This window comes from Lepidochelys kempii, chromosome 2, assembly GCF_965140265.1.
Source record: "Lepidochelys kempii isolate rLepKem1 chromosome 2, rLepKem1.hap2, whole genome shotgun sequence".
Taxonomy (NCBI): domain Eukaryota; kingdom Metazoa; phylum Chordata; order Testudines; family Cheloniidae; genus Lepidochelys; species Lepidochelys kempii.
This window is the reverse complement of record NC_133257.1, coordinates 102237347-102264367: the sequence shown is the minus strand read 5'-3', so window position 1 is coordinate 102264367 and position 27021 is coordinate 102237347. Positions and strand designations below refer to the sequence as shown.

The window sequence follows — 27021 nt, the reverse complement described above, 5'->3', positions numbered from 1 at the left end:
ACAGAAATTAATAATAACCTACCTGTAATGTGATGTTGTTAATACTGGCAGCATCTATTCCAGAAATTTGAACATTCTGTCCAACCAGATTAGCAGCAAGCTGTAACTGTATGCCTTCAAGGGTGGCCAAGCTACCATCTGTCAAGGACACAGTTAAGTCACCTCCAGCTACCAAAGAAAATAGTCATATTATAATTTTTTCTTTATCATTGTTGGTCTCCTTTTTATCCAGGTTTTTTAAATGAAATCATTCTGAAATATCTAAGTATTTGCAATTCTGTGAACCAAGAAAAATAAATTAGATTCAAGTAGTCAGTGCTCCATTTTTTAAATTTATAACAAATCTGCATAATGCATTTGGGGGGAAAAAAATCAAAGTATTTAAGCAGTGACCAGCTTCTTTCATAAAGTAGAAAAGTTTCAGAATGACTTTGGAATTCTAGACACAAAGGTCCAAATATTTCAATATTTTCACTTTCTGAACTTCCACCCTCTCTGAATGTAAAACACAGATTTGCAAATGGTTGCACCACAAAGTTTGAATATGCATGCACATGCGAAGGTTCTTTGAAAGTTTATCCATAGTACAGCAACACTGTAGTTCAAAGTTCCACCTATGTCTCAATAAATGCTTGTGTGGGTAGAATTTAAATACATGTAAAGATTTCAAATCTGACCTGTGTTAAACTGTTATAATTTAGAAGGATATTCCATTCAATACTGGGTGTATCTTTTAAAAACTATACAATAAACAAAAAATGTCCTTTCCCAAGTCAGATAAGAACCATTTTAATAGCCAGATGGACTGCCATCTGTCCTGCTTTCCCTATTTTCAATCTTTGTGCTGCCAGAAAGATAAATTTGCTCCCCACTACATCTACAGGAAATATCTGTAGAGTACTGGGCAACCTGCAGCACCAGGAATGCTTTTTAGATACTGCTTATAAGGTTCATTACCCCATTCTGAGGTAAATGAATATTCTGAAGGCCCCTCTTTCTGCTCAACCAAAACTCAAAAGGATGTAAAACTCCCACAAATTGAACCTGACAATTAATGTTTACCAATATTGTGTGAAATGAAACCAGTCAGTTTCACCCAGTTCTACATAACAGACTAAGATCCAACTAGACAGGCTAGAATGGTGGTGGTTACAACTTGATGGATATGTAAGCATTTATGAAAATGGAAGTAAATTTGTGGGAAATCCTTGCCTATAAAGAAGGCTCAATGGGCAAAATTTTCGAAAGTGCCTTAGATGCCTAAGTCTCATTTTCAAAAATGCTTAGGACGCTAACATCATTTATTTTCAATAAGGCTTGGACGCCGAAATGTCTAAGTCTCTTCTGAAAATATTATCCTATACTTATGTTAATTTCTTCTGCATTGCGCATTGTAATATTTTTGTTAATTTTTGCTCTGAACAATTAACTGTAGGGAGGGATCTGTGCAACTGTAAAAGTTGTGTATTTTAAATGCTTTTTCCATATCCACAACTAATGTAAATTAATTTTCCTCTCTTTATCACGTAACACTTGAGGTTAAAAATATATTTTTAAAATGAACTGTTTACATAAAACATTAATTTTCTCTTATTTTACAGGAAAAAGCAACAGAATTTAATTAAAATATATCAGAATGTGGAATCTCTAATTTAGGCTCCTATTTCATCTATACTGTCCTCATTTTTGTGTATAGCACTACTGCAATATCACAACAACATGGGGAGCTTTTGTTTTTTTAAATCATAACTTGAGTAAGTTCTCTACTCCCCTGAGAATAATGAATCCTTAACAGACAGACTACATGATATCTTCACTGCTGAAAGCACCACCTTCACCCCTGAAAGCACCACTTTATGAGGAAGAGTCAAATCACAGTTTCAGTGGAAGTCTTATCTGAACAAGAACTACAATTTGGCATATGTCTGTAAACTTTCTCTAACAGAAATCAGAGCTTAGTATTTTGGCTAACTAAACCCAAATGAAAGTATTCATTTTTACCTGACATAGAAGCAGGAAGGATCGCCTGACTCACAAGTCCTTGCTGAAGCAAATTTTGATCAAATTGACCTGTCAGAACAGAGTTATTCATGATAAAAACATTGGGGTCTGTGGTGGAAGAATTAAGAAGATTCACTGGTTGTAGGCCCTCAGCAGATGTACGGGTCACAGGCTTCCTGACCCTCTTGGTTTCTGGTTTATAGTGACACTGTATGTGGGTTTTTCTGCGTCCTGAAGTACGAAACCGTAAGTCACAGTGTGGACACTTAAATGGCTTTGCTCCTGTATGCAGCCGCATATGCACTTTTAGACTCCCTTTGGTAGAAAAAGAATTACTGCATACATGACAACTGAAGAGCTTCTGACCTGAACAACAAGAGAGAGCAAAAGAAGAAATAATCAATAATTACCAGTACTGTATAACAACGTAACAGTCAGAGTTCTAAACAAATATGAAAAGGAAGTTCAATTAGCAGTATTGTTAAAAAATATTGGACATTTCCAAAAAGCTGAGATATGTTTGGTCTCACACCAAGTCCAGAATTTTTTCCATGTAGGTAGGTAAATATAAGGAGTTGTTGAATGTCTGCCTTTTAAAAGAATCTCTTTTACATCCTCTCAACAGATAAATTTCCAGATCCTGGAACCATGCCTTCAGATGGAGAATTTGGCCTGTATCCTGCAAGAGGAGGTTTGGAGTCAACTGCAGGGTGATTGGTGGACAGACTGCTACAAGCATGAGGTAAGGATACCATCTATGTCATGACCATGTTGAAGCTATGAGAACAACTCTGGCCCATTCCACTTGTACCTGGTGAAGCACTGTGAACAGTAAGGAAAAGAGTGGAAAAGTATAAATGAGAGGTGCATCCCACGTAATGTGGAGGGCATCTCCCAGAGACTGGTGACCCAGACCCACTCTTGAGCAGAATAATAGGCAGTCAGCGTTTTCGAGTGTGCTGAACAAATCTATGTTTGGGAATCCCCAGTGGTTCAATATGTGTTGTAGGGCTCTTGTGTCTGACTCCCTCTTGTGAGAATCTCCTGCTCAGTGAGTCTGTCATTGTGTTCTGGTATCCAGGTTGATATATGGCAGAGATGTTGATGCCATGTTAGATACACAAGTTCCATAATTTTAGTGCTTCTGTTCACAGGGATTGAGACCTCACCTCCCCCATTTTTTAATATAAAACATGCAGGCGATGTTGCCTGTGTCTGATCTCCTGGCAGTTTGGGAAAGCGTGACCTATACGTGGCCCAAGGGTCCCCACAGGGCCAATGTGTAGGAATTAGCACATGGGGTTACATCCATGGGGGTCCATATCAAGGACCTGGTCAATTCTGGTCTCTGGCTGGATATCGAGAGTGGTAATGTGATTCTCTATGTCAAGCCCCTTGATATGATGGTAGGGTGCAAGGAGCAACGGAGTATTCCCTCCTCACTAGAGAAGGGTGGTGTCATCCTTAGTGTGAAGGAGAACGATGTGGTATGAGTTGGGTATCCAGAGGAGAGACATGAACAATGGAAAGCTCAGTTCAGAGGAGCAGCGACTCTGGGGTATCAGAGACTATCAGGTCTCTCGCACATCGGAACTCTTGCAGTACCGGCAGGAGCAACCAGTGGTTGTGTGTATTGGTGCAGAAATTGTGGATACTGCTGGTGCCAAAGGTGGAATGCTTTCTGTTGAACAACCAGTAGATGGTGCCACGTGCTTCACAGGCACAAAGGGCTTGGACAGCGCTGATGCACTCAAAGTCGCTTGTTGAAGTGTTCAGTGCCAATTTTGAGATCCTTGAACTGTCCTTCTCGGTCCCAAGTGACAGTGTTCCTTTACGTGGCCCTGCCTTCGACCTCTCGTTAGCGTCAGTGCTGCAGGTAATCGGATGGTCATAGGCGTCCCCAAAGATACTGAGGCTATGACCTCGTAGGGGATGCCTTTCTTTGAGACGGCTCCTTGGTGGGTGAGCTCGGGGCCCATTTCTTCTCATCTGAGTGAGAGTTTAAATTGTCTTTTAGTAGTAGGCAGCGAGTGGGGATTGGCTGATGACGATGCCAATAGTGAGCACTGCATAGGAGAGGTATTGGGTCCAGGGTCTGAGGCTGGTAGCACTCAGCTCTCCATTAGTAGAAGTTTTAGTCTCAATTCACAGTCCTTTCTGGACTATGCCTTCAATTTGACGCAGTGGCCGCACTTTTTTGATAAGTGCCCCTCTCACTCAGCATAAGCACCATGAGTGATTGTCACTCATGGAGATAGGGAGGAAAGAGAAAAGGGAATTTTTTTAAATTTATTTATAAGGGGTAGAAGAGAGAGAGAAAAATAAAAGAAATAACCAATAACTACGAACTTGCAACGGAAGCACTAATATTACTAAAGGTTCTTGGACAAACAAACAAAGGGCTCTGCTAGGAATACCGCCCCAGACCAAGGGCAGTTGAGAGGGATCTGAAGGTGGCTGGACCACACAGCACTATATAGACGCCGTTCACAGCACAAGACAGGAAATGCTACCAAAGACCTCTGATCCTAGGCACAGGGACGCTAACCACACCTACAGTGGAGCACCCATAGGGACACTATTCGAAGAAGAACTTGCAGCAGCAAGGCTAGAATCAAGCTAACAACCATTATGGGTGGTAAGAAGGAACTGAGGGGGGCGAGAGGCAGCTCCACACCTTATAATTGCATGCAGTGGCAGGTGGCAGCAGAGGGCCAGACAGGTACTGCTGAGGGGGAAAAAATCTGTGATAACTACGCACACATTCATGTATAGTGGAATGGATATGTGCAATCAGACGAAGAAGTAGCAGCGTGGTTCTGGCACATTGTTGCTCAAGTAAAGCACTACCTGAAACTCCCATACTTTACAATGTTTGTTCTTTCCTATCCAAACAAGGACTGGAGGCAGCACAGTATATACCAGGGGTCTCAAACACGTGGCCCGCCATAGGCGCTGACTCCACCGGCAACCAAGCTCCCCTCCCCCCACAGTGCACCGCATCCCCGCTCCTCCGCTTATGTCCCAGCGCTTCCCGCCAACAACCAGCTGTTTGGAGGCGCTTAGGACTTTCCAGGAGAGAGGGAGGAGGAGCGGGGACGCTGTACTCTCAGGGGAGGAGGCGGAGAAGAGGCGAGGCTGGGGCAGAGACATGGGGAAGGAGATGGATTAGGGGCAGGGAGGGGGCAGAGTTGAGGCAGGGCTTTCGGAAAGGGGTTGGAATGGGGGCAGGGAAGTGGAGAGGCCTCCTGGACTAGATGAGCAGTCTGAGGTACGAAGTTCAGCATGTATGATTCTTTGCTGTGAGTAGTTGGGAACAATGTTTGTTAAACGTATTTTATATGAATAGTTACTTTAAAAAGTTCCTGCTATTACAGCTATTTTGATAGACTGTTACTGTAGATCATCATCAGTGTTACTGACCACAAGGAATAGTTACAGGTCAATATACTAGTCCTCATGTGGTCCTCATGGTGATTTGAGTTTGAGATCCCTGGTATACACAGACACCCATAACACAGAAGAATAACATTTCAGACCTCTCTAAAACTGACTGAAGGAAGGATTTCAGCCAACCAAGTGGATGATGAGTGAACCATGACTACTATTGGCCATTTCCTCTGACAAACTCTCAAACTAACTCCTGAACAAGTTAAACTCAGTTCTTTACGGCAAGACTAACCTGCTTCCAGACACTCTGTGGGTGGCCCAATCCACAACTCTTTACAACTGAATACCGAGGCTGTGGAAGCCTGTTTGGTCTAGAATTGTTACTAGTCAAGATGTGGCTTCAACTGATGTCACAGGACCGTTTATTAAATTCTTGAATTGCAACTCAGACTATTTAGGGAAAGATTGTATAGCCCCAACAAGGAGGTCACTTTTGTTCAGTGAAACAAGTTTGGGATAACATTCATCAACACATATACTGTCTAGAGTTTGTTAGACAGTGGGGGGAAAAATACCGCTCCCTTGGAGTGAAAGGGATCTTCAGAAAGCACAATAATCTTAGGTTATGGCACTATAAATCACTTTTTTACATGGTCAGAAAGAGCATTATTACACAACATACTGATTCTGTAACCATTACTTCCAGGAGTAATAAATTACTTCAGAAGTGCCTGTATGAATAAGTTGTAAAAGTTCAGCCATAACAAACATACAAAAAGATACTCAGACAAAGAGTTTTGTTAATTCACACACATATTATGGTAGAAGTCTATTAGTACGGGTATTTACAATATACTGATGCTAGTCATGGTCAGACACTGCAATTACTGTAACAATTTAGAAAAAGACTATTACTGCCAGCCCAAACTCCTTCTGCAGAAAAATGGCCCAAACACTTTCTACTTAGTGTTCCAAGATATTTAAGTCAGTTTCATTTTTAAACTCATCAGACAAGAAAAAGTAGCTTTTGGCTCATGAGCTGTACACACAAAACTTTTCTAGTTGTATATAATCCGCAAACCCTGCCCTTTCTGGCCAAGCCTTCCTGGCTTGTCTTCAGTATCAGGGTAAGTCGACCTAAGTTACAGTACTTCAGCTATGTAAATGTCATCACTGCACCGCGTTGACTGGAGATGCTCTCCCATCGATTTACCTTAATCTTCTCGGGGAGCTGGAGTACTGGGGTCGGCCAGAGAGCGCTCTGTGGTTGATCCCTGCTTCATCGATTGCAGCAGCATCGATCTCCCCATAGTGAAGACCAGCCCTAAGTGGTGGACTGTTCCAGCAGGTATGAAAGTAATACATATGTGCAAAGCATGGCTATATTTCCTTGACATGGCTTATCATAAAACCTATTGTTCTAACAAAAGGTTTATCAACGACCACTAAGTAAGATATTGTGGACTCAAAAGTGTTATCAAATGTTAACATTGTGCTTTTAATAGTGAAATATACCATATCCTCCAATACCTACAGATAAAAGAGCCCATTAAGAAAATAGCTAATGGAGCTGCAAGTACACAACTTCAAAATCCTACTGACCTGTGTGCGTTTTTACATGGCAATCCAGAGTAGACTTCACAGTAAAACTCTTTCCACATTCATCACATTTATATGGTTTCTCACCAGTGTGGATACGAACATGCCTAGACAAAAACATGTTTTCTTGAATATTTGTGTTGGTTAACTTTCTTAAACAAACATATCAATTTCCATACCAAACAATCACTTTGTATCTTAATAGATCTTTAAAAAGTTCTGAGGTACTTAAACTTAAATTTATGGTTATACTACATACTCAGAACTCTTGGACAGAGGGTGTTCTGTTGGGTGGGTGGTGGGGGAGGGATATTTTTTTTAAAGATTTTTGCAATTCTTTTTCATTCTCCAAGTAGATTTTTCATATTATATATCAAAATTTTACTGCAATAAAAATCTACGTTACCAAACACCTGCATACAATTATTCATTGTAAGATTTTAAAATAACTAACTTAATTCAGGGAAATGGAAATGTGAGAAGAGAGCAATTGTAGTCAATTCTAGAGAATGATAGCAAGGAAACATTACAGAGACCATTATGTTTCAGTAACGAAGTGAAAAATTGCTATATAACTGCTAGTTAGTCCCCATAATGCATAGTGAGATAGACACAAATGAATTTAGCTATAAAAGGTTTGATGAAAAGCTAATACTGTTAAATGTTCAGTAAAGAACTTAGTACACCCAAAAGCATGACCCTCTGCTTCATCTTACCTGACTAAATCGCTGGGTTTTTTAAAGCTTTTGGGACAATAAGTACAACAATTGGCGTATTTGGGCTCCGCTTCCAGTTCTGCATGCTTATCTTTGATCTCACTAATTCTGTCCTTTTCCGCAGCAGACTGGACAAGAACTTTTTCTGAGACTGTGGCACTTTCTCGAGGTCTAATTTTTGCCAGTTCTGCTGTTTCTTCCTCTGTGAAAGTGATGACACCAGGCCGAGACTTTCTGGAAGCAGTTCTTTCAGAATTTTCTTCATCTTCTTCCACACATACAACTATTTAAAAACCACAGAGAAAATCAGTTTAATCTAACCTGCAATAATGAACACTAACATGCATTAATCAAAATCATATAGTTATTGTATGATGTGTCCACATGGCAAAGCTAAAGCTGTTTGGTGTCTTAACTGTGCACGTTTGGGTTTCCTTTAAGTTTAACCTTAAAGCTAAATTTCCTGGTTTTATAATGCTTGTTTTTATGATAAATTACAACATCTTGATAATGTATTTTACACCAAATTACTGATAGGTTTTCTCAACCTGAACTCCACTACAACACAGCTATATTCTCAATGGGAGACTGCCTAGTCTGGAGAACACAGCTATGGGAAAGAGTACACTGGATTCTAACTCTACTCACATCAAAAAATTGTTAATTAAGTCTCAAATACAGAATCTTTATAGTTAGTGAATTAGGAGCTAGAAAGAACCCTACTTGACTTTCAGATTCCAAGCTGGAATATGCAGGGGTGGTGTTCTGCAGAAAATAATTTCTTTACTTATACTTTAAAAAAGGAACTCTATTTAGATAGTATGGAATGCTCAAAGCCATTTTTACAAGTCACTTTTTTTTAGAGTAAAACTGCACTTTAAAGTGCAGAAAACACTGAAAGTCCCCAAAAAATCCACTCTTGTGAGATCTTGAATTCATGGAAGTGCCCACACACATTTCCAATAAAAAGTGAGCTTTTTTCATTCCATATGATATGAATGAAAATAACCTTTTTTTAGCTAGAGATTGTAGCCAGAAAAAGAGCAAGTTGACAGAATGTGAAAGGAAGATCTTAGTCAAAGCAGAAATATGAAAAATATTCTCACAAGTCACTTAATATCTGCCCCATGAAACAATTTTTAATAAATTACTGTGAGATAAAAAGACTATTAAATACATTGGGATGGAATACGAGGTATAGATGTATTGTCAGCTATTGCTGGGTTGAATATGTCAGACCTATTCATAAACGTGTTCCGTTTCCTCTACTAGTTAATGTAAAGGAGCAATTTTACTGGCTTATTGGGCATAGCCTTGCATCTTGAAACAAGAGGGCATAAATTATAGCACTAATATCACATGAATGCAATTTGTTGATAATCATTTTTGCCAGGTTTGCAGTCAAGATCTAGTACAGTTTAAAAAAAAAAAAAAAAGATTGTTCACCTCCTCCTCCAGCCTCTCCAGTGGCTGCTACTGCAGAGGAGACTGTTTGGTGTTTTTTCATGTGCTTTTTGCAGTGAACGGTTGTTCGGAAGCTTTCATCACAGAATGGACACTTGTAAGGCTTCATGCTCATATGAGTTGCCATGTGCCTGGTAAGGCTGCCATTGGTAGTGAAAGCAGTATTGCAAATGCTGCAACTGAATGCTTTAACGCCTTAAAGAAACAGAAAAAAGAAAGTATTTTACTTATCTGACTCACCTACACAGCGAACATTAAGAGACAACAGCAACTTCCAAAACGGAAGTCATATAAACAAATATGTATTTTCATAAGTGAGGCTTTTGTGTACACAACGAATAAACACAGTATTAAAAAGGTACTCTGTTACCTGTGTGAGTCTTCTCATGTGATTTAAGAACTCCTGAGGAAACAAATCCACGGCCACACAGCTGGCATTTATAAGGCTTCTCACCAGTGTGTGATCGCACATGCTGCTTTAAATGGCTGGATTTCTTAAAACCCTTGTTGCAATAGTCACATCTATTTAAATAAACAAATGGTAGTTTTCAGGTTGTGCTATATTGACAGTTATTATTGCCTTTTATTTGAACTCCATTGACATAAGTCATTTTTCTTTAAACAAAGGAAAAATGGCAGTGTGAGTGCACTCCTATTCTTGAATGTATGTATTTTAAATCAGGTGTCCTCAAAGTTTTCCAGATTTTGTGAAGTTTCATAGGGAGTATTTCACAACCTCAGTTTAATACAAGCAGCATTCACAGCAGTATTTTTTGTTTTACTATGGACTAGTAAGATTATGCCAGCAAAGTAGCTAAAACAATTCTGTAGGTAAACATACAGAGATATTTTCCAAATATACTGTTTTAGAAAGTATAAATGCCTCAGGTATAGACATTGTTAACTAAACCAGCGTTTCTCGCATACAGCCTCCAATCGGGGGGTGGGGGCAGAGAATCAACCCCTCCTCTTCCTCCCTCCCTATTGCTTCTGGATGCTCCGCCCTGCACCGCCTCTGGAGACAGGTGGGACATACAACCCTGAAGGATCAAATACCTGGGGGGGAGGGAGCCTTAGAAGGCTCGGACTTTGGCCCTAGGGTAGCTGGGCAGTGGGGACTTAGGGAGCCTGGCAGCGGACCAGGGCTCCAGCCATGAGGCTTCAGGTGTCAACACCCAGCACCTGGCCAAGGGGTTTCAGGCACTGACCGCCGGCTCTGGTCATGCGGCGCAGGCCTTCGGCCAGGAGGCTTCAGGCTCCTATTCCCGGTCACGCGGCAGCCACAGCGAGCTCCAATCCCTGGCTGTGACCGCGTGGCGCAAACCCGTGATCACGCAATCCGACCCTCAGCCCTGAGAGCTTGCCCTGAATGCTGACCCTGAGCTCTAATCCCTGGCCCCAGTTGCACGGCAGCAGGCTCCGGTGGATGCTGGTCCTGGATGCCAATTCCTGTGCGGCAGCGGTCACAGATCCCAAGCACCAGCCCCAGGTGCCAAACCCCAGCCCCGTGGCAGGGGTCGCTGATCCCCAGCCCTGAATGCCAAGCCCCAGTTGTGCGGCAGCAGGGTCTGACGAGTGCTGATGCCGGATGCCAACCCTGACCCCTAACCTTGGCCATGCGGCAGCAGCTGCAAACCCCAAGTGCTGACCCCCAGCCCTGACCCGTTGCCGACTCTGGGTTCTGGCGGCTGCTGGTTCTGGGCACCAATCCCTGGGTGCATATCTACAACCAAAAAGGAAGCCCTCATCAACAGATGTAACAAGGAACAGGATGGTATGGGTTCATAAGCAGAGGACTTGCTCATGATGATGCTCCACATATGCCACCGCAGCCTAGAAGGGATGACTTCATCACCACCATGGTTCTGATTGGAGGTGTGGCACAAAAATAATTGCACACTTGATTGGAACGATTCCACCACCCTAAGGTCATCAGTACATTTTGTAGTACTAGGCATATCCAAGGGATGTCTGCTCAGAATGTAAACCTATTTTAGCAAATCTTGCATGACACAAATCCTAATTCTGGGATGGGAGAATAGGGGACTTAGATCTTTTCTCAGTTGAAGCTTTCATAGGCAATCTACCTCTTTTTTCTCCAAAGAGTGATGCTCCTTATTCTCAGAAAGCTTTTTGTCTGTCTTCCCAGAGACAGAAGCTGGATCCTTGAGTGATGGACCTCTGGATCGGACAAATCTTGAGTTCACTGAAACACTCATAGAAAAAGGTGGAACTTGTCCAAGGGGTGGGTCTAAAATACTAGGGCACTTCTGAAGTCAGTCTTATGGAGTTGTTGAATAAAAACATCTGCAAACGTTCTTCCTTGGCCTCTGAAGTTCTTTTCAAGAAGAATTTACGAACGATACATTTGCTGGGGATATGGGAGTCCCCCAGACAAAACAGGACAATCACCTAACTAACCCACTCTAATTTAACATTTACAAGACCTAGAAAAAACAGTTAAGGTAAACACATCAAGTCATGGACACTAGGTAGCTCCATCTCATAGTCATGGGCAGTGCCTTTATGCCCTTGGTACAGACACTCAGTGATCATACACGGTTTTGAAAGATATTGATGGCCAAAAGACTCAGTTCTCAAGTGCAGAGAGCACATGAACACCAGGAGTGGGATATGTATCTTTACACACAGGTATATGGACAAACACTCTGAAGAATGTACGTTCCCACAACCATGATGCTAACTTACTGAAATCTATTTGGAATAGTTCTCAGTGGGGATTCTCCATCACTTGAAGTTTTGTTCAGAACGTTGTAGTACCTTTGTTCTCTAGGGTGAACCAAATGATCATCAACATGCCTTCACAAAGTATTTTTTATATTGACTTTCTACAAAATCATCCATCAATTTTTAGATGGCACTTCTGATTTCCAAAGCACTTAATGGTATTGGTCTTGACCACATTTAAATGGTGGTAACGTAAGAAAATAAGCAAATCAAGTGATAAAGGCTAAAATGAAATATAACAGACCTGTATGAACGTCTGCTTTGATCTTCATTGTCCTCAAGAAACTGTGGGCGTTGGGCATGCAATTCAAGTTCTTCTTGTGACTGATCTTGTATGAGGCGAGTAGTCTAGAAATCAAACAGAGATCCAAGATAAAACTTAAATGCAGAAATACTAAAGTCAAGGCACAGAAGTCTGTATCACAGACTTGGGGCAAGTGTGCATCTCAAGTATTCAACAGAAATGGTATAAGAGCATAAATTTATAAATACACACAAATTCTCTAAGAATTTTTACAGTGGATCTAAACATTAACAATGGGACCAACGCTCCTCTACTGTGAAGCGAGGAGAGCAACAAAAGTGCAGAGACAGAAAAGCTACTGGGGTTTACAAAACAGGATAAACAGAGCCAGTACCGTACAAATTTCCCCTCTCACTGGGAATCCCAACTATGTCAAATCTCCAGTCAGGTCCTATTATTTGGGTCACGTAAAGGGGAGAATCAAAGAGCAGTCACTCCAAATAGCAAGCCTCCCACCACGCAGTTGACAGCCAGGTGAAAAATAGTGCTTACAGTCTTTACTACCTTTCCATGAATGTACCCCTTTCATCGGACCAATGACAGCATAGCCTCACAGTGAGGCTGGTACATTACAAAATTTGAAGGAAAAGGAAGCTCCAATGTACATAGCTAAAAAATACTCACTTAACTCCTCTGGAGATACTAAAACTCATCTTTTGAGGTTAACTGGGGGTTTTTGGCCTTACTCTGCAGAATGGGGCATGGGTCACTTGCAGGTTTAAACTACAGTAAATGGTGGATTTTCTGTAACTTGAAGTCTTTAAATCATAATTTGAGGACTTCAGTAATTCAGCCAGAACTTAAGGGTCAATTATAGGAGTGGATGGGTGAGGTTCTGTGGCCTGCATTGTGCAGGAGTTCAGACTAAGATGATCAGGATGGTCCCTTCTGACCTCAAAATCTATTAATCTAACTTTGCAGAGTTTCTCAGTCTTCTGATCCCCACCCACTATTCGTCATGGGATGATATGATGTGGTTGTATATTATGCAATTTTATAGCACAGCTATCAGGAACACAATCTCAAAATAGTTATGGCATGTATTCAAGTTAGATACAGTAAGGTAATGCCAAGATTATATAATAGAAAAGCATGTCATTTGCACAAAAAAAAAAAAAAAAAAACCTGAGAAACATTTAAAAGAAGGCTAACCCATAAGAGTTGTTCCATAAATTAGCATAATGAATTTCAAATCTGTCTATGTAAGGTTCCTTCAATGACTCACAGTAAGTGTATCCATAGCATATACATATCTAGATTTTTTGATTTAAGAAAGGAAACTGCCAGAAAATATAAAATAAAGTGACACATTTTTATATTCCTAAACATGTGGATAGGGAAACTTATTATTTTGCCTTTTTTTTTTCCAGTTTGTTTTGCTTTTGTTGTGTCTTAAAGAAAAACAACTAAGCAAGAAAAGTCTTCTTGAACTTTCCCTCATTTTCTCGGTGCTTACATGAACATCCCCTGGAAGAGGCTAATGTCTTCACAAGGTCAGCCTCACAGAATGAGCAACAATATATTCTATCTTTCACAGATACTCACCACATTAATAGTCTCTGGGTTAGGAACTTGAAGCAGATTTGGTTGATGGTAACTTGTTGAAAGAGCCTGAGACTCAAGTGTGCTTGAATCCTGTAGCTGCTGTACAGCTGAAAATTGATTCTGTTGATTGTAGCTATCATTCACTGTAAAACCTGTCATAAATTAAAGAAGGTCAAAAGCCCAGAATAATGGAAAATGTACAAAATGTAAAATGGGACAAACAAATAGTGCACTACTTATTTAAACAGTCACTTCAAAAAAAAGATTAAATATAATTTACAGCAGAAAACATTACACTCTTCACTAGTAAGCATAAGCAAAATGCATAAGCATTCTGGGCATCTACTAAATTTTCACAATAATAGGGTTACTTACCATTAGCTGGAGTTCTATTAGACAATCTCCTCCATAGAACAACAGTTTGAAGTTTCTTCAAGATGCCTCAATTACCTCAGAGCCATTGAAATTTTGAATTTCTTATACGTAAGCATGCATGTGTCAAACAGGTTGACCCAGCTCCCTTTATCCATGTTGATATCACGCTCCCTTACTTACACTGGAAGCCAATCACAAAGATGCGAAGCTCAGAGGGGAGTATGGCGGGTGAGTGGAGGAGATGACCCAATAGGAGAACTCCAGTTTCAGATAAAGTAACCCCATTTTCTCCTACTTTGGATCTCCTCCACATATTCCCACTCTTTAGATTATAGTAAAGTAGTGCCTTTTAAAGGCAAGTTGCAAAGTAAAAATAAAATTGTGTTTATGTACATCACTGATATATAAAGATGGCCTCAAAGATGGGTTTTCTCTGTGGTTTTTCTTTGAAATATCAGATTGTAACCTTCCTCTTTGCTGAAGGAACAAATGAGACAGTGCCATCACAAAAGGCTAACTGAAAGCCAGGATAGTATAGCTCAGATTTCATCCTGTTCTGTCATCAACATCAGACATAACCCCTTAATAACAACAACAAACAATAACAAAAACAAGAAAAAGAAGAGAGGATCTGATATTTCTATATAAAAAACAAGTAGAAAATTTTGGTGGAAAAGAATCAGGCCATAATTATGCATCATTAAGGAACAGTAAAGGGTACAATTTTATTTTTGCTGTGCAGTTTGCCTTTAATGGACAACAGATGAAGATTATGAAAATAATGTAGAACTGTACAAGCACATCAAATGACCACAACAGCATCAGAGCCTAAACAGCAATGCTTACAAAATGTTTGCAGATTACTAAGTATCATTCATTGGGATGTGTCAGATGAAAGCAGAAGTTTCCTTCCAGTCCCTCATACGGTAGTTCTCATGACAGATAAATACAGTTATCAGTATAGTAAAGTCACAAATAATTCTAGGTAAAACGTGCAACTGGCTCTAGTTCAGTTATAACGAAGCACTCAGTGTAACTGTGCAGTTTATATAACTATTTCTTTCCTAGATCAATCAAGGTTGGAAGAAAATAGGATTCAGTAACATGAAATTCAGATGCATCCCCAAGAAGAAAAGGATTCAACTTCCGAACTACAACCCCTCTTTTTTCTAATGGTCAGCTTGCTTAACCGAGGCTGTAGATCATTTATTCACCTGACTGAGGTACCTGACAGACTCAAAAGGTATTCTGAAGAACAAAAAAAGGTACCCTGAAGAACAATGCCTCCCCACATCCAAAAAAACTCAAAACAGTTGTTAAGCATACCAGAAGAGACCACCTACAAATCCAATCAAGCCAAGATAAGGTAACGTGGTATCTTTTTCCCTCGACAAGGGTGCTAAAATGTCACTATGACTGAACATCATCCATTTCACTTCATGGTTTTACAGTAAAGGGATTATGAACATCCTGAACAATTTCCAAGAAATCCTGAAACAATCTCAAAGTTTCAAACTAAGTACTCAGAAGGAAGATCTGTACAATCAAAGTTGTTGTTTGGTCACACTGAAGAAGTAGGCCCTGCTTGTGAAAGAAGTTCTGGACTGAATATAAACTGAAGGTATAACAAGGAGTATGAGAGACTCACATTGGTCTGCTTAATTTCTTGTATTAAGATCATATTTCAACAGTTAAGATTTTAAATTACTCTGGGAATTCAATACAGCAACTTCACTGTTCTGAAGATGCTGAAGGTATCTACTACTACTGTACTTCTATACTGCATCTATTTTATAGATGGGACTATACGGGACGAAGCAATTATGTGTCTTACCAACCGTGGCTACATATGAAGTCTGTGATAGAGCCAGATATAGAGCACAGATCTCCCGGACTCTCAGTCCTGTGCTTTAATCAAAAGACCATACTCCTCTCCTGAAGACCCTTACATATCTTCTTCCTTCACCTGACACTGAATAGGGGATTTCTGGAATTGAGTCACAGGGGCCTATTACTGGAGAATCCCTGTTCGCAGTGTGTTGTACCAGTGTTGGTCCCAGGATATCAGAGAGAGACAAGGTATGTGCGGTTATTTCTTTTACTTTGCCAACTTCTGTTGGTGAAAGAAAAGCTTTTGAGCTTACACAGAGCTCTTCAGTCCCTCTCAGTCCTGGATGAGATGCTACACCATTTGCAGCATGGCGATTAATTTGTGAAGCTTGCTCTTTCTTGGCTTGAGGACATCGTCCAAGAAATTTTCTTTCACTTTCACATGAAGTTATTAGAGAAACACTCTGGAAATCAGCTCATTATCAGAAAAAAAATGTCTTGCATATAAAGGACCACGGACAAACTATAGTATCCCATGAGAAATATGGCATTTGAATTTTCAGTCATGATCTGGAGTCTTCACTTCCAAAAGTGACATCCTTTGAATGGTAACAATTTTCTGGCAAAGGACTGCCTCTGAACCTCCAAATATGTCCTCAAACGAATAGAAATTGAGCATTCACACGTAGAAGCTATCAAGAAAAACGTAGTGGTTCATCATTCTGGATGTTGTCAAAACCAGCTCAAGTGAATAATGGATTATGGTGCTGGCCTATACTGCCGTCAGAGGAGGAAATCAAAACTCTTTAAAAAGTCTGAATGGCAAAAGGAAGGAAGTCTATCTGAACAAAATAGGCACCCTGTAAAAGGCTATGATCCCTACAAGAAAAATGTAATGTATGATCCTGATAGGTCTATATAGACCTGCATAGGTCTATGTCTGTTCTTTGACAAATACAGAGGGTGGTTGGTTTTTTATTTGAAGTAATAATTATGAAAATGTCAGAACACTCCAACATTGTTTTATTAAGAAATTAAACATTTAACCAATATATTTAACAAGAATTACAGCCTATAAATACCAAGGAAAGAAAAGACGATGTCTGGGACTCAGATGTCCTACCTAATTGGCAGAAAAAAAGGAACTAAGGAGCATGAAGCACAGATGCAGACATAGGGAGAGGGTCGACCAATTTAACGCATGCATCCGCGCATATGCTTACCTACCTGAAATTCAAAAAAACTGAAGGGCTCCAGGATCTTCAAGGAAACTTCAAAGAGTTGGGAATCTGTGGATGAGATTCCAAGTAGAATAGGAGAAGTCTTATACAAATGAGATTTTATCACTTTTTAATAAAACATGTTGAGCAGTATAAATTTCTGTGGTAAAAATGAATATTACTAAGACTCAAAAAAAACCAATTTTTTTGGAAAAAGCATTTACCAATCTATATTTGCCAAATGACAAGAAACACACAGAAACTGAAGCATAAATTACATAATACTTCGAAATGAAAACAGTGTAATTTCTCCATTTGAAATGAACGTCCAAAATGGAAAATCAACAACGGAAGAAAAATCAGTAATTCTGCCATTTTTTTTCCATTTGGAAAGATCTCAGATGGGATGGCCAATCACAAAATTCCAATGGACTTTAATGGATCCGGATCAGGCCTGTTTAATAAATCTAGAGACATTAATACCTTCTCTCAACTCTTTGTTACAATGCGTTTTAAATAAGTATCAAAATCAGCAAAACAAAATAAAATGTTCTAAATTGTATAACACACTGAAGTAATAAGAGGCAGTTATATCTTTATAAAGGGGGCTATTTAACTAGACAAGGAACCAAATTAAAAACTGAGGAAATAAAAAACAATAGTAATTCAAACATTTATGTGTAATTAAGGAGCATCAGTAGGTATTATGTAATTAAAGTCAAAACTAAGTGCCCATAAGTCCAAATTTTAGACCACTCCTCTTTCACAATCAGAAACAGATCATCTTCAAGATTTGCATGCCACATTCTACATTCCACAGGTATTCTTCTAGAAAGTTTTGTAAATACCAGAAGAAGTTTTCACATGACCCATTAAAGACTACAGGCCTTACTGTTGCAGGACCTCTATGAGGGCATGTTTAAACTACAGATTTAAGGGAGAGGAAGGCGGGCTTCTCGCCTACCCGCCAGGAGCAGAACCCTGAGTGAAGAACTGGACAGGCACAGCCCAGCTGGGAGCAGGGGAAAGCCAGGCTCTAGCTGCCAAGCTTTCTTGTCAATTTCAGGGCTCCAATATGGAGCCGTGAAATTGACAAGACAGCGACAACCAATGTAAGTAAGACAGTGTCTATATAGACACTGTCAACCCTAACTACACCAACATAAGACCTATGCTTCTTGTGGAGGTGGAGTTATTATGTCGGTACAGTAGTGCACTTACATCAACAGGACAGGGCTGTAGTCTGTACTTAGGTTAACGTCAACCGAAATGCGTAGCGTAGACCAGGCCTGAGTCAGAAATAGGGGTAGGAAACCAGGTAGAAGTATGTCAGGGCAGAAGTCTAGGATGAGATATAGTGGGGGGTATTAGAAGACTGGGAACAGTGAGATACATGGAGCAATGGCATGAAGTAGTGCTCCCTAGTCTCTGAATGAAAGACACTGGAGAAAATGGGAAGAGGACAAGCAAGATGGGCAGAAAAGGCAGAATATCCATCCATGAGAGTTGAAAGGGACCTAGGGGTACAGAGGAGATAAGGTATGGAATGGCAGCAGAGCAGAGAGGACAAAAAAGACACACAGGTGCATACAAGGGACTAAAGTGAGGTGTTGAAAGGGTGTGGCATGTTTCAGAGGTAGGAAGAGAGATGCATGCAAGGACACAGGAGAGTACAGAGGTCTTGGGTGGGACATAAGAGTATTGGAGGAGTCCCCAGGAGATGTATCTGAGTTAAGAACAAGGCAAGAACAGAGGGGACAAGAAACCAAAAGGGAGGGAAGGAGTTTATCAACATCAGAAACTTCTAAAACTTTTGAACACTAAAAGTTTGATCTCTAGTAAAAAGCTCTTGAAGTTTTTTATGTGGATTAGAGCCTTCCTGTAATCATCTGCATCATCCACTACCCACCCCTTACCCCATCCAGGTATATATTTCCCCATCACACACATCTCTCTTCTGGACTTGCTGAAATTTGCAAAAGATGAGCCCCGCTTTGGTGGGCCTTGTAAAAGAACAGAACTTCCCTTCTGCAGACTTTATATGACAGCCATATTAAAACTTTTAGTGCTCATTCAAAGACATGACCATTCCTGAACAAAAATTTATTTAAAAAGAACTGAAGTTGAAAGTAAGTTCCAGTGGAGCGTAGAGAACATCCAAAATTATTATGCTTCCTTTAAAAAGTTATTATACAGCTTCAGAAAGCTCCAATGTTAAGGTATCTAAAATTATTAAGTCATGGATCCAGCCAGTTCTTAATGCTATTATCCTTCTCTCACTCACTCAAATACCACCAGATTTACACCACTTGCCCAACCTTGATAACACCCCCACAAAATTGGCAAAAATACACGTAAACGTCAAAAAAACAAATTAATAGATGTTTGTATTTTGACTGTTGCATATAGTTTTGCAAATTTTAAAGGGCTATGGCAGTATATAAATTCGATAAACTAATGCTGTGCATTTATAGTACCTGGTGCTTTTTCATCAATAATCTCAAAGTTCTTTACAGACATTAAGAAAGCCTCAACACCTTTGTGAGGTAGACAAACATTAGTGTCTTCCATTAATTTGTTGTTTAGTTGAGACAGAAGATGTTATGAAGACTGCTCATGGTCACTCAAACTAGAAACAGAATACAAAATGCCTGACTATAAAACTCATATTGTAACCACTAGATAGAGATCATTTTAAAGGAAAATCTATATAAGTTTAAATAGCCAAAAACTCAATTTTTTCAGATTACAAGGTCTATTTTCAAAATAGTTAAGATCAGGTTTTCAGACGGTCTCCTTTTTGTGCATGCACGAATGGGACAGCTAAACACATGGTTACCCATATGCACAGAATTGAGGCTTTTAATAATTCTAACACTTTAGGGCCAAATTTACTAAGAGCTGTAATTTAAAATGTTTTTATCTATAACTAACCTTGTGATAACCCTTGCTGATCAAATGACTGCTGTGTTAAAGTTTGCTGTTCAAATTGATTGATGTTCTCCTGTAAAGCATGTTGGGATGTCACAAACCTATCTGAAATCAGGAACATAAATTCAAGAAAAGAACACACAAATTAATTAGGTAGATGTACAATTAGTGACAAATACATTTATTTAATATGTCATTATTCAAGCTTTTAAAATCTTTTTATTTTAAAATTATCTGTCAGGCACAGTCCTGCAGATTTAAATCTTTAGGTGGTATATTTTTTTTTAAAGTTTTAAGTTTTTTAATCAATTCTATTGGTCAACTGCAAACAAAAAAACATCTCATTTAACCAAATCTACCTAACTTTTTGATACTGGCAGTGGCAACTAACAAAATATTTTGTATTCTTTCCACTAGCTGTGCACATGTGCTTTGATAACAACCTGAAAAGTTGTGCTGGAAGATTGTGATTTACAAAGAAAATGTTTGCATAAAGTATTACACAGCATTTTTTTGTGATATATTGTTTAGATTTGTTTGCCAAATAGAAATGGGTAAGGGTTAATATAAAATATTTTATATTTCCCAGTATATTTTACACAATTATGCAGGGTAAGAAAATTAAGTCATTTATGTAAATTTTAAGTAATTATTGTACACTTTTATAGAAAATATGTTTTTCTAAACCATTATTTCAGATGTTTTAAAACCAAATTCATAAAAGTTTTCAAGATAAAATAATTTAAGAACTTCCCCTAAAACTGATTTTTTCTTCAGTGTAGTTTTTCATGTTCTGAATATATACCTTCATCTTGCTCTAAAGGTTGGTCAGTCAATTGTTGTCCCAGTCCTGTTTCTTCTGTGGTTACCACCTGCTGCTGGTCTAGTTCTAAAATAGCTTCCTGATCTGTTGTGACAGCTTCTGGCTGCTGCAGCTCATCACTTTCAATCTCTACTTGCATCTGAGTGGAAACATGAATGCTCTGCTGATCTACTGTTGAATCATCTATTGAAGCAGCTTGCTGGTGCTGCTGAAGCTGCTGTGCAAGCTCATACCTGAGAATGAAAGAAGAGATCTTTTATTAGCAAATGATGCACACACCTAGACACTATTTTAGCTCTTTATATGACAGTTTTACTATTTTATCATCATTTATTTGTAATAAAGTATTGCCGAGGAGCTTCGGTTATAGTCCAAGACCCATTATGCTAGATGCTAACCTGGGCTTTTTCCTAATTAATTATACCAAATTACTCTTAACTCTTTTAGAACCCAGATAATAATACATAGCTTTTAAATCAAAGCTAGGTTTCAAGGAAGTTTTAAGGATGAACTACTACTGCAATGTACTGAAAAAGAGTTAAAAAAAAAAGTTTTATACCTACCTATGAGTTTTCATGTGCTTTTTGCAGTTTAATGAAGTTTTGAACGTTTTTTGACAATATGGACACATATATGGTCGAAGATCATTATGGATCCCCATGTGTCGCCTGAGGCTACCACCCGTAGTGAAGGCCCCATTACATATAAGACACTTAAAAGCTTTCAATCCAGTATGAGTTCTAATATGCGCTTTTAGCACTCCAGCCGAGACAAAACCTCTTCCGCATTGAGAACACTTAAATGGCTTCTCACCAGTGTGTGATCTTTTAAAAAAGATAAAAAAAAAGCAAAAACACAAATTGGGTTTGATTTCTCAATGTCATCAACAGCAAAATAAGAAAAAACATAACCAAAGAGCATCTAACATTTTGTTCAACAAAACCTGAAAATATAAGCTAAAAATGGTTATATAATTACACTTAAGCATGTAATTATGGCAGAGTTGGTAGAAACTTCTTGCTTATAGCTTTGCCAAACTTAAAATATTTGAGCTGAAATTCTGCATGCCAACCTTCTGCCTAAGGCTGATTATTAAGCATTACTACAACTTCCACTGGAAAATTTCAGCTAAAACAATTCAGCCATTTCCAAGAACGAGGTCAGGAAAAAATGCTGGTGATCTTTTTTTGACCTCTAGTGCCACCATGCTTTGGAGCAGGGACTTGAAATTGGGCCGGGGGTAGCCTTTATATCCAGGATATGCCTTTTGCTGTTCCCATGACAATACATGCAAATTTAGTAAAGTCTTTGAAAAATCTCAGTTTGCAAATGCTCAGTTGAGACTTGCAGCTAAATTCCCTGAACATTTTGTCCACACTGAGCGTGCTCCAACTCTGGGCTGAGTAGGCCCTGGGCTGCTGTGAGCTGAAAGCAGGAAGACTGTCTCTTCTGTGTGCACACCGCCGTCCCCAACCTGGTTAGGTCCAGCAGCTCCCTGATTAAAATGCAGAGCCAGACAGGGATGGAGTGGGAGAGCAGATTGGGAGAAGGAACGAGGGCACGGAAATGCAACTAAGAATTAGTGTGTTGAGACTGGGAGCCAGTGGGTGAAGGTGCAGACCGAGATCAGATGTGGAGCTGATGGGGAGGGAAACCGAGACCAGCTGTGCAAGGAGACCGGGGCTTCTATGAGAAGTGTGAGTGGTAGAGAATGGAACTGGAACTAAGGAGACATGACTGGAGCAGGCACAATTTGGAAGCGATGGGGCACAAAGGATCAATCTTGCGGGAGAGGGGAAGTAGAATGTTGCAGAAGAGTGTGACTACTACAACACACTTCCCTACAGAGTCTGGAATGGAATCCAATACTCCTGAGTCTCAGCATTCCTCTATCAGTAAATACCTGTGAAACCTACTGGCAAAATGTATGACTCATCCCCTACTAGTTCTGATCCACAGAGAGGATGACAACCTACTATTGCTGTGAGTAATTCAGTTAGCTCAAAAGGCAGAGGTCTGTGTAGTGGATCTAAAGGTTTAAACTCTGCAGATGAACCATGTGGGTGCCAATATAATGACAAATGAAAATTTGTTTTTTCAATTTGTTTTAGTTTTTAAAAACAAAGAAATTACACACATAGCCCCATACACACAAAGCCGATCTTAAAAGAACATTAAGGTTGTATGGTCAAGCACTAAAAAGTTTGGAAATGCCAGAATTAAGATTGCCTGTTTAATCTTATGGTCTTTAATTACATAATCAGATTTTTCCCGCAGGAATCATACTGCGTACATAATGCATACACAAAATTATTTCTTGAATTGAACTTCAATCAAACCACCAGTAAGAAAATATGCACTAATAACCACTAGCTGTGAAATGTGCATGCAGTTACAAGGCCAGTTTCCTTTTCTAATTATAACAATTAAACACATAATTTGCCCCTTTACCATAAACTCACTCAATTTGTGCAGTAAATGTCCATACAACTGCTTGCACATTTTTATACGTAGTTTAGAAAAATCCGGTGCTTAAGAGTCAATAGGATAAATTCTGCACTAATACCCCCAAGCAATCCCACTGATATTGATGGCAGTGCACAGAGTACAAGTTAGCCAAAAATCTGGACCAACCTGACTTCTTAAGTTAATTCTGTAGTTTCACTAGCTAAGGACAGCAAAATAGTAAAGCTGAAGCCTTAGCAAAGAGTCCTATATAAACACCTCCTACAAATTATTCTTCCATTTTAACTGTCCTCACATTAAATTACTTTTATTAAATACACTTATTTCCTTTCTATTTTGTGTTTATTTTACCTGATATGTTGCTTAAGGTGGCAAGATTTTTTATATGCTCGATTGCAGTAATAACATTTGTATGGCCTGTCTGCTTCATTTCCAAAACTATTATTAAAATAACTTTGGAAAAACTGGCTATTCCTTGGGATTGGCTGGATAAGACCTGCAAATATAAAACAAAAAACAAAATGGGATCATTTGGTAAAGCTGCAATGGTATAAAGAGATTAACCACTTTTAAAAACAATACATATTATTAAATATAGTAAATCGGTAGTAACAGAGAAAAAAAACTAAACACCTTTACAGTATCTTTTTAAAATTACATGTGGTATCTTAGCTGCACAGTTCCTTCTAGCACTAATGGCTCTAGCCCCTTACAGTAATCCGCAAATATAATCCTATGAGTCCACATAAGACATTTATTTCCAACAAAATCCAAAATAAGTTCAATGAAATGCGAATTATTTACTAATTCACTACCGACTGACTTATACAGGGATCTTATTTCAGTCATTTCACATGACACTTAATTAGCTAGGTTTCATTTTATCCTACTGCTGTGTAATTTTGTTACATTAAATTTAATTGGAAGAGTTTATATAAGTGATACCACATCACTGTAGCACTGGTCTTCCTCACATTACATAAAACCTACATTTGAAACAGAGAATGGAAATTACCAATGCTTGTTTGCCCAATATCTACCTCCACTAATTGGTGGTTATCTTTTCAGTGCCGCCAGAAATTCATTGGGGAAAAAAACAACCTTATTTAAACAGATACTGTTTATACACTGTACCTTGAAGACAGACAACTTCAGCTCTGCAACATGAGGAGTGTTCCTGCTACTAACTGTCCAAGTCTTAGTCTTAGAAAATTCACAAAAGAACTCCTTCCCAAATGACATGACAGAATGTGGGGTAGTAGCAGATGTCTCAAGTAAAAAGGTCCAAACCATTCACATATCTTTGAACCGAAAATAGAGTCCTGTGCACAGCAGTAGTGTGCAATCTTGTAAAATGTTACTGTACAATTTATCTTTTTTACTAAGAGACTACATAAATCTGTTTGTGCTGCTTATATTCATAGAAATAGCCAGTTTTTGCCATCGTCTAGCTCTTTTTGCCAACTTCATTGCACTGAGACCCACTTCCAACAACAAAAATTACTACACAACCCCAGTGTCCTGTATTAACTCTAGATTCTGGAGCCTAGAATTTGGGCCGGCATTAGGGGGCGGTTAGCAGGGCAATTGCCCTTGGCCCCATTCCACAGGGAGCTGAGCGAAGCTAAGTTGCTCACGTGTTGGCTTCAGCCCCAAACAACGGGGCTCACGCTTCAGCTTCCACCCCCGGCAGCAGGAAATCTACCACCACCCCTGGAGATCCCATTAAAAAAACTTGCAACCCACCTTTGGGGTCACTACCCACAGTTTGAGAGCAGCTATTCTAGCTCTTCATCCTGCCCATCCACCATTCTGCCTTTCTTCCTTACTGGTGTTTTATTTCTCCCCACAAAGGAAAGTTCATAGTGTTTCTTTTGCCGGGCTGCATACTGCTTACCTTGAAGGTAAGAGCACGAGAGGAGAGGAACATCCTTTGGGATTAAAAACAGCAGCTAAGAAAAGACTATGTGACCAATTAATTTCTTTTAGCACTGTTTTGTGGGGTAGAACCAGGAGAGGTCTACAGAAGATGATCTGGGTCTTCTAAATCAAGCAGGAACAGAGCTGCACTTGGCAAATGCTTTTCCTGCTGTGCAGTTCCTAAACCTTGATAGAAGTGGAACTCCTCTCAGTAGAGACTTAACAACTATAGATGGCAGTCACCTCCTGCTGCAAACCTATCCTTGCCCCTCTCCAAAATAGTGCTTCTATCCCCTTTCTTGCAGCTTAGGATCCATGGAGCTACCATATCAAATTTTAAACTTTATAGGTAGCTCCACACAAATTAGTGTTTGGAGATCTCTCACACACACTACAGGCAGGTGTACGGTAGTGGGAAAGCATGTGCCCAGTCCACACTAGAACCATCACTCATGCTACCACTGGCATTGAACAAATATTTGGAAAAGTAATGAAAATTCCAACTGTGAACACACCCAAATATTCTCTAATTATATCTATAATTGATAAAATGAATCAGAAAACATTTGAGGTAGCCAGGAAAGACAGGACACACTTTACCCAGGATGCAGCAACTTAACTAGATATTTTTGAGAACTTATTCTTTAAAATAACATTTCTTCCCAACCAAAAGCAGGAATCAATAGTATTGGACATCAGTCAAATTCAGAAAAGTGATTGAAGTCATAATGGCACTTCTTGGTCAATACTTTAATGAAAAATACCACAGGGAACATATAAAGAAACCTGCCTTAAAATATCTGGACCCAAGAGCAAACAAATAAATAGATACATGAATAAATAAATAAAAGAATAAAATATTTTCAACAAAAAATAAAACCTACATCTTTTTAATTTTCTGTCAAGAAACAGTTTAACCATACCACCACCACCACAGAGCAAAGACATTTGCAGCTTGGAATTTCTTGACACCATTCACACAAAAGAAAATGATAGTTCTCAGAACACTTAAATGTGACTAGGGGGAAGGTGCATGTGCTACCTGTTGGAGGAGTAGCAGAAGTTCAGATTCCTACGCAGCACATTTCAAACCTAGTAAGGTGCAGGAATTACAATGTATCTGTAAAAAAACCTACTTTTCCATATATTTCACAATTCTTAACATTCAGAAATGTGCACTTTAATCAAATCAATCTAATCATTGAAGATATTTTACTACAGAACAAAATATGCTTCTATTTCTTCTTTGGTCTAAAAAATTCACTCCAAGCAAAATGCCTGGCTGATCTTATTATTACACACTAGGACTACATTTTTTGATGTAGACTAACATGATTAGTGTCAAGAGATTCTTAAAACAAAAACATGTAGGAGGGTATGAAACCAAGATGTATACCTTCCTTTTACAAAGGGAAAAAAGATTTTACAAATTGAATAGGCAAACTGTCTACTCTAAAATATTAGCAACATGTAAGAATTCTTAAAACCAATAGAAGCACAATGATCTATCAAGAAAAGCAATGATAATAGAGAAAGGATTCTATCAAAATACAAAAAGAACAAATGCATTACTGTGGCTATGGTCAGCACAATAAACAAGACAGAGGAGAAAGTGACAGATCATTAGTGAATTTAACAGGACTGGAAAGATTCATTTTGCTATATCACATATCAAAACATGACCATCTA

General features: G+C 39.1%; 1 protein-coding gene across 16 annotated transcripts in view; it reads right to left on the bottom strand.

The window, feature by feature from the left end:
* The window catches only part of ZNF236 (zinc finger protein 236), a 232124-nt gene that overhangs the window by 118703 nt on the left and 86400 nt on the right, over positions 1 to 27021 (bottom strand). For 15 of the 16 annotated variants that reach the window (XR_012157275.1, XR_012157274.1, XR_012157278.1 and 12 more), the window contains 12 exons: positions 23764 to 23908; positions 21510 to 21770; positions 20929 to 21179; positions 20127 to 20228; positions 13768 to 13919; positions 12163 to 12266; positions 9541 to 9692; positions 9153 to 9365; positions 7707 to 7989; positions 6994 to 7097; positions 2002 to 2367; positions 23 to 168 (listed from right to left, as the gene is read on the bottom strand). Coding sequence is in view for 2 of the 16 variants with exons in the window: in XM_073331780.1 (XP_073187881.1) it covers positions 23 to 168; positions 2002 to 2367; positions 6994 to 7097; positions 7707 to 7989; positions 9153 to 9365; positions 9541 to 9692; positions 12163 to 12266; positions 13768 to 13919; positions 20127 to 20228; positions 20929 to 21179; positions 21510 to 21770; positions 23764 to 23908 (2279 nt within the window). In the remaining 14 variants the exon portion in view is untranslated. The remainder of the gene's footprint in view (positions 1 to 22; positions 169 to 2001; positions 2368 to 6993; positions 7098 to 7706; positions 7990 to 9152; positions 9366 to 9540; positions 9693 to 12162; positions 12267 to 13767; positions 13920 to 20126; positions 20229 to 20928; positions 21180 to 21509; positions 21771 to 23763; positions 23909 to 27021) is intronic. The other variant, XR_012157282.1, reaches the window with a different exon arrangement.